The 11418-nt window shown below is 40.7% G+C and overlaps 1 protein-coding gene across 3 annotated transcripts in view; it reads right to left on the bottom strand.

The window, feature by feature from the left end:
- The window catches only part of PLD2 (phospholipase D2), a 716894-nt gene that overhangs the window by 474617 nt on the left and 230859 nt on the right, over positions 1-11418 (bottom strand). For all 3 annotated transcript variants that reach the window (XM_044077075.1, XM_044077076.1, XM_044077077.1), the window contains exon 2: positions 1-37. This exon is cut by the window's left edge and continues 130 nt beyond it. In XM_044077075.1, coding sequence (XP_043933010.1) covers positions 1-6 — 6 coding nt within the window. In that variant the 5' untranslated portion in view covers positions 7-37. The remainder of the gene's footprint in view (positions 38-11418) is intronic.

Genomic DNA, 11418 nt, shown 5'->3' with positions numbered 1-11418 from the left:
TGACATCTTTTTGTCTTTCTCAAGACATAGAGGTCACCTAAAGGATAAGGAAAACAAAACAGAACTTTCTCAGAGTGACATTAGCTTTTTCGCATCTCTTGTGGCTGTGCACTACCTCACTCTTTCAATTAATAACCATTTGAGATAATCCCAGACCTTATTTCACAGCACTTCCCTATGAAAGTGACAGCAGTACATTTAATTATCTACTTAAAAATTATGTTGCTCAGCAGTTTGGCACTTAAAGGAGAATTCAGTTTGTCATCGGCATGGGGGAGGCAGCCAGTATATAGTGAAACTAGCATGTTCTGCATATTTCAAAGACAAGAATATGTAAGGGCCATTCAAAAATGGAACTGAAAGTTTAATTGTAACTTTCTATCCTAAAGTCTGCTGCCCCTTTAAAAATTTCAGCTCATATCCTACGTATAGGGCTAGTATTTTCCTCTTACTTGTCCACTTGCTGCATTTTTTAGAAACTTTGACAGATTAGCTTCCATCCAAGCAGTCATGTGAAAAGCACCCAACACTTTTTAGGCTATCATTCATTTCAAAATCAGACAACTGATGGCTTACTCTAATGTAACACTACATACACCAACAACCAGTTACTCTGCATATATTCCCATATACAACAGCAAGTTACTGCAGATAAGACAGTGAAACATTACAACAGAAATCTCAGTCCTGTCTTGTTTTTGGACATTTTGTGGTAAAAGTCTGACATATGTCAGTTTTCTTGTGTTTTTCTTCTCCAACAAAAGCAGGAATTCATATACAACAGTTACAAGTCCTGTCTCTTTTAAGGTACTTATCAGACAGCAATGTTTCCACATTCAGATTTTTTTCAGTAAGACTATCCTGACTGCTCATTAAGAGCAATGCCCTACGTATAATTTAAGAGGTATTCATAATTCACAAGCAAAATGCCAGAAAAAATATATGTGTCAAAATGTGAGCTACAATCTAACAGAGAATTAAAAAGGAACATATTCTTTTCCATCTAGTTTAAACATGAGGCAGGGATCTCACTAGTGGTGGATTATTTAAACTTTGTGCCCTGTGGTGTTTTCAACCTGTGGGCCCCTCACACTTGTTTACTTAGGATTATGCAAGCAAACTGTGGTGGTGCTGCGGTAGCGCTGACGCCTGACAGTAAGACGTTGTCCCGTTCGATTCTCAGCTAGAGCGTCTTCTGTCTGGAGACATGCGTGAATGGGCATACCTTCGTTGAAGGTTGTGCGTCAGGGCTGGCAACTCGGCACATAAAAATCTACTGCCAATCATTAGCGGACCGGAGTTTCGCTGTGGCGACCCCTAACCGGGAAAAGCTGAAAGACACAACAACAGCAGCAAACTGCTCTAGTGTTCCTCTTACAATGCATGGTGTGCAGTTACACAGACAGACAGACATGCACATCCAAACAACCACACATACAGCTTCACAGGATACATTTCTCATACAGCTAACAGTCCTGATCCTGCCAAACACCTGTACATCATCAAAAGGCAGTGCAGATTTGTTTTCTGCTCATCTCATCAAACAGAGAGAGCACCGTTGTTTGAATCCCCCTACCGTGCTACTCTGACCCTGCTGAAAAGGTCTGGGAAAGCAAAAATGAATTATTTGCATTAGCAATGCCACTAAAAGGCCACATCTGTATGCAGCTTTCACTTGTGAGACTTGTGTTACACTACAGACTGGAGCCTTCATACTTCAGTAGGCTAGACTGGTCTCTGCATCAGAAACTCAAATTGCATCGAGCAATCCTGCTCCAAACAGTTTGCATACTGTGCTAGGGATTTCTGAATCACAGTATGAATTAACTGGCATTACATAATGAATAACAGAAAAATATCATTGTGATCAATCAACTACAAATTGTATATAAGAATTAACAATTATGTTTTAAAACCTGATCAAAATAGTAAGACATGGATGTTAAACAGTTATGTTTTTAACATATGTACTTCCTGTATGACGGCTCCGTTTTGGCGCCAATTTGGATATTTAAAGAAGTTTCTTTGTATATTTGTTGTTCTGATGAAGCTCGCGTTGCGAGTGAAAGCGCTTAACTTCATTAAATCTACCTGGTTTTACGAACTGCAGTTTTCTTGTTACTAGCTGGAACTTGCTCTGTGGGATTTAGCAGCTTGCGTTTTGGTTATTGCTGCTTACTATATTGTACATCTTGTGAATCCATCACGCTTCTTTCAGTTGTTGACATGTAGGACTCCTTAAATCATACATACATTTCTATACTTACATCAGCATATGTTGAGCTATCAAATACTGGCACTTCAAAAATCAAAATATTCCCTACGGAGTACTCTGTCAGAAATATTACGTGAACGAATGTCAGTAATAAGGGAAAGGCACTTTTGAGCTGGGACACAGGGTCTGAATTGCCTAGACATAGTAAAGCCTTGTTAAGTTTAATTCTGTTGGCTGCCAAAAAAAAAACAAAAAAAACAATTACTAGAAGATGGAAATCAAAATCTAAATCAACTATAACTGAAGTACTGTGTATTAAAAATTAATTGAAAAAGAAACAACTCCCTTTCAAGTCACCATAATCACACCACATATTCGGGCATACTTTGAATAGTGGTAGTGTTTCAGAAAGGGTTCTTCTAAGGTAAGATGTAAGGCTAGAGTTAGGGGCAGAGGACCATGCCCCCCGATTCAAACACTAACCGTGCACCTAACCCGAGAAAAAAATCCCTTTTTGTAGCAGTAACACTTTTAAAGCACATGACACTTGAACATACACACATGCACCAATATGCATACACAGTAATAAATCTGACCCATTATTGTAAATGGCATACACACACACACACACACACAAACACTCCCACCCCCAATACCAGTATCTGAATGTTTTGGCACTGATATCCAAAACACACATTTACCTTACTGACATGCATTTGAACTTCCTACTGCTGATCACAGCTCTTAACAGTCCGTTTTTTTTTGCAGAATGCCCAGATTTTTGCCTCATACCTTTGGTCTGTTCCTGATAAAAATTGTGATTGTCTGACAAATCACCGAGAACTGAAGTCACTAAATAGTGCCAGATTTTGATTTTCAGTCTCCACATCTCTTATAACATGTATACTATCACAAAATCTATTATTCTAGCAAATTCCTAAATTTGTAGAAGATGAATACGTATTTTAACAAGAGGGAGGAGCATAGGGTGAAATACAAGAGTGGAGGAAGATGCACACAGGTGGATTATATCTTATGTAGAAGGGCCAGTCTAAAGGAGACTGGAGACTGTAAAGTGGTGGAAAGGGAAAGTGTAGTTAGGCAGCATAGGATGGTGGTTTGTAGGATGACACTGGTGATCAAGAAGAGGAGGATGAGTGTGAGGGCAGCACCAAGGCTGAAATGGTGGAAATTGAAAAAGGGTAATTGTGAGGTGGAGTTCAGGGAAGAGTTAAGACAGGCACTGGGAGGCAGTGAAGAGTTACCGAATAAGCTGGGTAACTACAGCAGAGCTAGTAAGAGAGATGGCTAGAAAGGTGCTTGGTATGACATCTGGAAAAAGGAAGGACGACAAGGAGACCTGGTGGTGGAATGAGGAAGTACAGGAGAGTATAGACATTAATAAAAATAGAAATAATAACCCTCTTTATAGACCTCTTCAGCCCTCTTTATAGACCTCTCCAAGGCCTTTGATATGGTGAACCACCAATTACTATCAAACATTCTCAAATCTCTTTCAATTGATACTGAAGCAGTTAAATGGTTTCATTCATACCTTGAAAATAGACAACAAGCAGTGTGCTGGGAGAACAACTTATCCTCCCAGCTCCCAATCACTCTTGGAGTCCCACAAGGATCTATTTTGGGTCCACTCCTCTTTAGCATTTTCAATAATGATCTAAAAACCTCCCTTCCCCAAACCACCTGCATCCAATATGCTGACGATTCAACTCTAATCTGTCATGCTTCCTCTCCAACTGAACTCCAAAACAGGACACAAACTGTATTCACCTTAGTGGAAAAATGGTTCCACCAATGGTGTCTCCTCCTGAACCCAATAAAAACAAAACTACTAGTGTTTACAAATACACATAAGACCCCTCCACTCAATCTCTTACTTACCTCTAATAATGTTACGGTCATCACTCCCGACACTACCACTAAACTCCTAGGTGTAACTATAGATAATAACCTCAACTTTGACACACACATTAACCTAACTATTAAATCTGTAAATAGAAAACTTGGTTTCCTCTATAAACTCAAACCATTTCTCACAGCTTCTGCCAAGATTACTATTGCTCAAACTCACCTGATTTTAACTCTCCTCTATGCCTCCCCCATATATACAAATCTAACCAGAAGCAATTTAAATAAACTGGCAACTTCTTACAACAACATAGCCAGATTTGTCACAGGTACCCCATTTAGAACCCACCACTGTCAAAATCTGAAACTACCAGCATGGCTGGAAATACAAAATCAACTACTCTACCAGCAACTCACCTTTATCCACAAAATCTTACACCATCCCACTAATACCCCTATACTCAGTAACTTCCTCAATCCTTATCAAAACCTTCCAACCCTACGTTCCACAAATAGATTGCAAGTAGCCACCTTAGAATCTAAAAACAAATCAGGGGACTGTCTGTTTTTTAACTCTGTTGGTAAAACATGGAACAAACTCCCAACTGAACTAACTTCTACCACATCCACCCACCTTTTCAGGAACCAATTAAAAATTTTCTTAAAATCCCAATGGCTTTGCCCATATACCAAGCCTGACTGATACTATCTTCCCTTGCCTTTAGCTTTTTTGACATCAATTCTTCTACCTTTCTTTGGCTCTCTCTTCTAAAAATTACAAATACTTTGCTCTCGTCATACCCTTCATTACTGTGTCAATTTCCTCGACACAACATACTAACTAATGCTTATACTTATCTATGATAAATGTTGCACCAAATGACTGAAACAATAATCTTCATAATGTTACCCTTTTCTGCTTACTGCTGCTGAAATAATAAGTTGTACATGAGTGTATAGTTATCTAATTGTTTTTGAATGTATAGTTTTCTATCATCATAGTGTTACCCTGTTTGCTTACTGCTGCTGAAAATCAACTGTAGACTATTATATAGTGATCTAATTGTATTTTGAATGTATAGGTATCGTTCAGCATTTTGTATAAACTGTTTCTTTTCTTGGAGCTTTTCTCCTCGGGCCTCTATTGAAAATGGACATATATCCAATTAGACTAGCCCGGTCAACAAATGTAAAATAAATAAATAGAGAGAAAGAGGCTGGCGAAGAAAAAGTGGGATTGTCAGAGAGATGAAGAAAGTAGACAGGAGTATAAGGAGATGAGGTGTATGGCAAAGAGAGAGGTAGCAAAGGCCAAGGATAAGGCGTATGAAGAGTTGTATGAAAGGTTGGACACTAAGGAGGGAGAAAAGGACCTGTACCGAATGGCTAGACAGAGGGACCGAGCTAGTAAAGATGTGCAGCAGGTAAGGGTGATAAAGGATAATGAGGGAAACTTACTCACAAGCGAGGAGAGTGTGTTGAGCAGATGGAAAGAGTACTTTGAGGGGCTCATGAATGAAGAGAATGAGAAGGAGAGAAGGTTGAATGATGCACGGATAGTGAATCATGAATTGCAGTGGATTAGCAAGGAGGAAGTAAGGATAGCTATGAAGAGGATGAAGAATGGAAAGGCTATTGGTCCAGATGACATACCTGTGGAAGCATGGAGGTGTTTAGGTGAAATGGCAGTGGAGGTTTTAACTAGACTGTTTAATTAAATCTTGGAAAGTGAGAGGATGCCTGAGGAATGGAGAAAAATTGTTTTGGCACCAATATTTAAGAATAAGGGTGACGTGCAGAGCTGTAGTAACTAAAGAGGGATTAAATTGATCAGTCACAGCATGAAGTTATGGGAAAGAGTAGTGGAAGCTAGGTTAAGAAGGGAGGTGATGATTAGTGATCAGCAGTATGGTTTCATGCCAGGAAAGAGCACTACAGATGCGATGTTTGCTCTGAGAGTGTTGATGGAGAACTACAGAGAAGGTCAGAAGGAGTTGCATTGTGTCTTTGTGGATTCAGAGAAAGCATATGACAGGGTGCCTAGAGAGGAGTTGTGGTATTGTATGAGCAAGTTGGGAGTGTCAGAGAAGTACGTAAGAGTGGTACAGGATATGTACGAGGGTAGTGTGACAGCGGTGAGGTCTGTGGTGGGAGTGACGGATGCATTTAAGGTGGAGGTGGGATTACATCAAGGATCAGCTCCAAGCCCTTTCTTATTTGCAATGGTGATGGACAGGTTGACAGACGAGATCAGACAGGAGTCCCCGTGGGTTATGATGTTTGCAGATGACATTGTGATCTGTAGTGAGAGTAGGGAACAGGTGGAGACCCTGGAGAGGTGGAGATATGCTCTAGAGAGAAGAGGAATGAAGGTCAGCAAGACTAAGACAGAATATATGTGTGTGAAGGAGAGGGAGGACAGAGGAATGGTGAGGAGGCAGGGAGTAGAGGTGGTAAAGGTGGATGAGTTTAAATACTTGGGATCAACAGTTCAGAGTAATGGTGAGTGTGGAAGAGAGGTGAAGAAGAGAGTACAGGCAGAATGGAGTGGGTGGAGAAGAGTGTCAGGGAGTGATTTATGACAGACGAGTACCAGTAAGAGTGAAAGGGAAAGTCTATAAGAGGGTAGTGAGACCAGCTATGTTATATGGGTTGGAGACAGTGGCATTGACAAAAAGGCAGGAGTCACAGCTTGACGTGGCAGAGCTGAAGATGTTAAGATTTGCACTGGGTGTGACGAGGACGGACAGGATTAGGAATAATTATATTAGAGGGTCAGCCCAGGTTGGAAGGTTTGGAGACAAAGCCAAAGAGGCAAGATTACGTTGGTTTGGACATGTGCTGAGGGAGGGATGCAGACTATATTGGGAAAAAGATACTAAGGATGAAGCTACCAGGTAACAGGAAAAGAGGAAGGCCTAAGATAAGGTTTCTGGATGTGGTGAAAGAGGACATGCAGGTGGTTGGTGTGACAGAGCAAGATGCAGAGGACAGGAAGAAATGGAAACAGTTGATCCGCTGTGGCGACCCCTAACGGGAGCAGCCAAAAGAAGAAGTAGAAGCAATATCTAAAATTTGTCCCTATTTTTGGACATTTGTCCCCCATTATTTCTGCCTTTGTCCAGATTTCTTGCATTAAGAGGTTGGGGGGGTATGCTTCTGATACCTTCAACATTCAGTTAACAGAACACTTGACTGCATTTCAATGTCTTTCACTCTGTCGACGAACTGCCAAGTCAACAGAGTGAATGACACTCCTACATTTTTAAATAACAAAATGAAAAAGATTTAAATCATTCAGCTGAACAACCATGCTGCAGTAAATGTGAACCATACATAGCAAGACCACACAAAAAGCCCTTCAGTGTTACAACTGTCACTGCACAAAGTAGTAAGGCAAAACTACTAATCACACCCTCTAACACCTTGTGCCTTTCACCCCATCTGCAGAGATGAATAGCCAAAAACAGAATTCCTGAAATATGACAAATTACAAAGTATGAAATAAATTGATAGGGAATATACATGAAAATGTAGATATATATATATATCTATATACACACATAGGCTCAATGTCTTGCTATTCCTTAAGCAAGATCAGTGACATATTTTAACTATTGCTCTTACATACTAAAAAAAAGTTGCTAGAATAAGAGGTTTTGGAATAGCAAACATTTCCTAAAAGTAAGTATGATTGTTAAGTGCCTGCCATGATACCCAACAATGTACCAGAAAACTACAAACTTTATGTGAATAATAACAAAAATATGAGGTGCATACCTCGAAGTTCCAAAAGGAAACAGAACAAAAGGTTTGTGTAAATTATGAAAGTCTAATATCTGGCATTGCAGAATGTGTGAGCTACCACAAAATTCAAGCAAAAATATGAGGAAAAGCATGGACATTCTGTAAAATCAGGGAAAGGTACATGATGATGTGATACTAGGGAAACTGTGCAATATCAGGGCCAACTGAGAGCTATACAAAAAAAAAAGTTACCTGTTCTGAATGCAAGACTCCTATACCTGTCAACTACATGGCTGCAACAGTTCCTTTTAGTCCTCTAGCAGAATAAATGGATGCACAGTATGCATCCACGTACTGCATCTGTATGAACAGAAAATGATATACACACACACACACACACACACACATATATATATCTATATGTGTGTGTGTATATATATATATATATATATATATATATATATATATATATATATATATATATATATACACACACACACACACACACACACACACACACACCGACACACATATTTACATATGTATCCAGGACTGTTTGTAAGCTTCTGAGCCCCCCCCCCCAGCCTTTCTGTGTTGGAGGGAAGCCTTCTAGCTCATCAGTGGCAGTGGTAAGCACAAGGTAGTCTAGCTACCACAGGAGGAGTGGTTTCTGGACCAGAAATTGTAGTTTACTGGCTGTTTGGGCAGTTTTTCCATCTCTTTCAACTTTCTGGTTTAAAAGCCCGCATTTGCACTTGTTTCCCAACTTTCTTGTAACTAGTCTAGTCCAAATACAGATTTTCTGTATCCAGGGCCGTTTGTAAGCTTCTGAGCGGTGCCAAAAAGTCTGCTCTTCAATTTTTCCTTTAGATCTGTTAGTTCTCCCCTCTCCTCTCCTGCACTTTTACTAGCTTATTAGTCTAGCCCTTTACCATACTTCTTGTAGAAATTATTGTAGCACACAAAAGTGCCAACAGCACTAAACCTTCTACAAGAAAACAGCTCCAGTACTTATTATTAATGCCCACCCCTCCAGGCAAGTCTAAAGGTCAGTTCCCTGTGCTTTCTCCTATTAACCTAGTGAATTTGGGCATCCTGAGGCAATGTAGCAACTGCCTCATGTACACGGACAACCCTCTCCTCTTACCTCCCAACACTCAGACTTGCGAGAGATGCACTTATATATCCAAATTGGAAGCCATGCACTCTCCAGCCAACACCAGAATAGCCAGTCAAGAGGAGAAGGTCAACACTTGCACCACACCACATGGAACTCATAGCCCTCCAGAACACACACCAGCACTTTCTTCACATAAAACCACAAACCACACACCCACCTTTGTGGTGGCTCTCAATAAAAATCTACCCAAACAGCAGAGACCTCCAAGGAAGAAACACACTCAACCACCACAATACAACACTAATCACAAGACAAATAACTCTCCTAAACAGTGTGCCACTCAACCAAAGCCCCTAAGGCAAAACAGCATGCCCAACACACTAGTCATAGGTGACTCGATAATGAGGCACATTGATGTCCCACTCACTAGGCTGAAAAAGGAGAAAATAGTCAGCTGCCTGTCAGGTGCCAGGATCCGCCACATAAAGCACACACTCAGGTCCCTCAACAACAGGTACAAATATGACTCTGTCATTGTATATGTGGGTGTGAATAACCTGAAATGTACATCCCTGGACTACATGAAGAGAGGCATGGAGGAGCTCTTGGATTATGTAGCCCAGGCGGATATGACCCTTGCCCTGAGCAGTCTCCTACAACCACCCAGAATGATACCACAGTACAAGCAAAAAATGACTGATTTCAACAATTGGCTAAGTTTCTGGTGTCATTCTAAAGGGATCCTGCATCTGTCTGCCTGGGATGACATGATTGACAAACCATGATGCTTTGCCAGAGATGGCCTGCATCTGTCACTCCTGGACTTCCAGATACTGGCCAAGACTCTTGCCACCCCTATAGTGCCTTTTCTATGCATTGTTCCAAAAACCAAATTACCATCATAACAGCTACAAACAAATGCAATCCAAGGGTCATGCTGCTCAACACTCTTAAGTCTAAATCTCAAAATGCACTCGCTCGAAGCACTCCTTAAAATACAGAACATCAACATTTGTGCTGTAACAGAGACCTGGTTCAAGGCAGCAGAAAGCACCCCTACACTACCAGGTTACAACTCTTTCCAAACCTTTTGGCCCCAGAACTTGGACTACAGCTCCAAAGGCGGTGGTGTTTCTATATCCATAAAGGATGTGCACACCTCCAGACAGGTAGCCCAACATAACACATCACAGATACTTCAGGTGCAGCTAACACTGGGTAAGACAGCGATTCAGGTCATAGTCTGTTATAGGTCTCCATCCATGTCCCAAGACTCACACTCCACATTCCTAAGCACCCTGGAAAATATTAGGGTCCAACCTAACACTCTCATACTGGGTGACTTCAACTACCCCTCCATTAACTGGGAGACTACTCATGTACCAATACACTTGCCCAACATTTCCTGGAATTCATTAATTCCAATGCCCTGGACCAGCTCGTTCTTACTCCCACTAGAGGTAGCAACATCCTTGACCTGGTCATTACTAACATGGGCAACCATTGCTCTACACCAATAGTCAACTCCTCCCTGGTTAGATCCGACCACAAACTAATCACTTTGGAAATCCACATCCCCTTCCACCTCAACAAAGGTAACCACCAAGAAAAACTTCTCCAAAGCTAACTTCTGGCTCCGAAAAACAGAGGTGGCTAACTTCACAGCACCCATGCAAATGGAGAACAGTTGCATGACTGACAAATAAAATAACGCAATGTATGAACACACACACAAATGCATGGATCTCTCCATACTTAATAGAACCAAAACGCTCTCCTCCAAAAAAAGGAAGCCAATCTGGTGGTCCCCTCTCCCCCCGATAAACTCTACAACAGGAGGAGGAAACTGATGCAGAATAAGGTGAAGCCCCAAGACTGGAAAAACTCCCTTATCACCCTGAACAAAAAGTTGAGATCCCTCATCAAATCCTCTAAAGCTAGCTATTTACTTATTTTATTTATTTTACATTTGTTAAGCGGGTTAGTCTGGCTGAGCTTTTGGCTCATTTTCAGCAGAGACCCAGGGAAAAAAGCTCCTCAGGACTAGAAAACAATTTATTACATTTTAGTAACATAGTAGCAACAATCAGCTATAGGATCTTACAAGCAGAGACCTGGAGAGAAAAAAGTTTCTCAGGCAATTCAATTATACAGAGTATTAACAATTGGCAGACAGTATGCGAGTTGTTACAAACAGTATTTTAAACAATTAGCAGAAGTAAATGTGACTTAGTTACAATATTATTTAAGCTGCTTAGAGCAGAATGAGTTAATAGTTAGGCAGATGCTTATTTAAAGTGGGTAGGATCTAGTTGTATAGGAGTTTGGAAACAAGAAAGGAAAGTAAGAATGGCTAGTAGGAGATGTAGGGGAGGTAGAGTATAGGAGACAGAGTAGACAGGTAGGTTGTTTTGAGACTGTAAGAGTTAAGAGTGGTTGGAGATAGAGGAAGGGAAGAGGTAGAAGA

The sequence above is a fragment of the Protopterus annectens genome, chromosome 7.part0 (assembly GCF_019279795.1).
Source record: "Protopterus annectens isolate FY-2018-M chromosome 7.part0, PAN1.0, whole genome shotgun sequence".
NCBI classification, from domain to species: domain Eukaryota; kingdom Metazoa; phylum Chordata; order Ceratodontiformes; family Protopteridae; genus Protopterus; species Protopterus annectens.
This window is presented reverse-complemented; position numbering and strand designations above follow the sequence as displayed.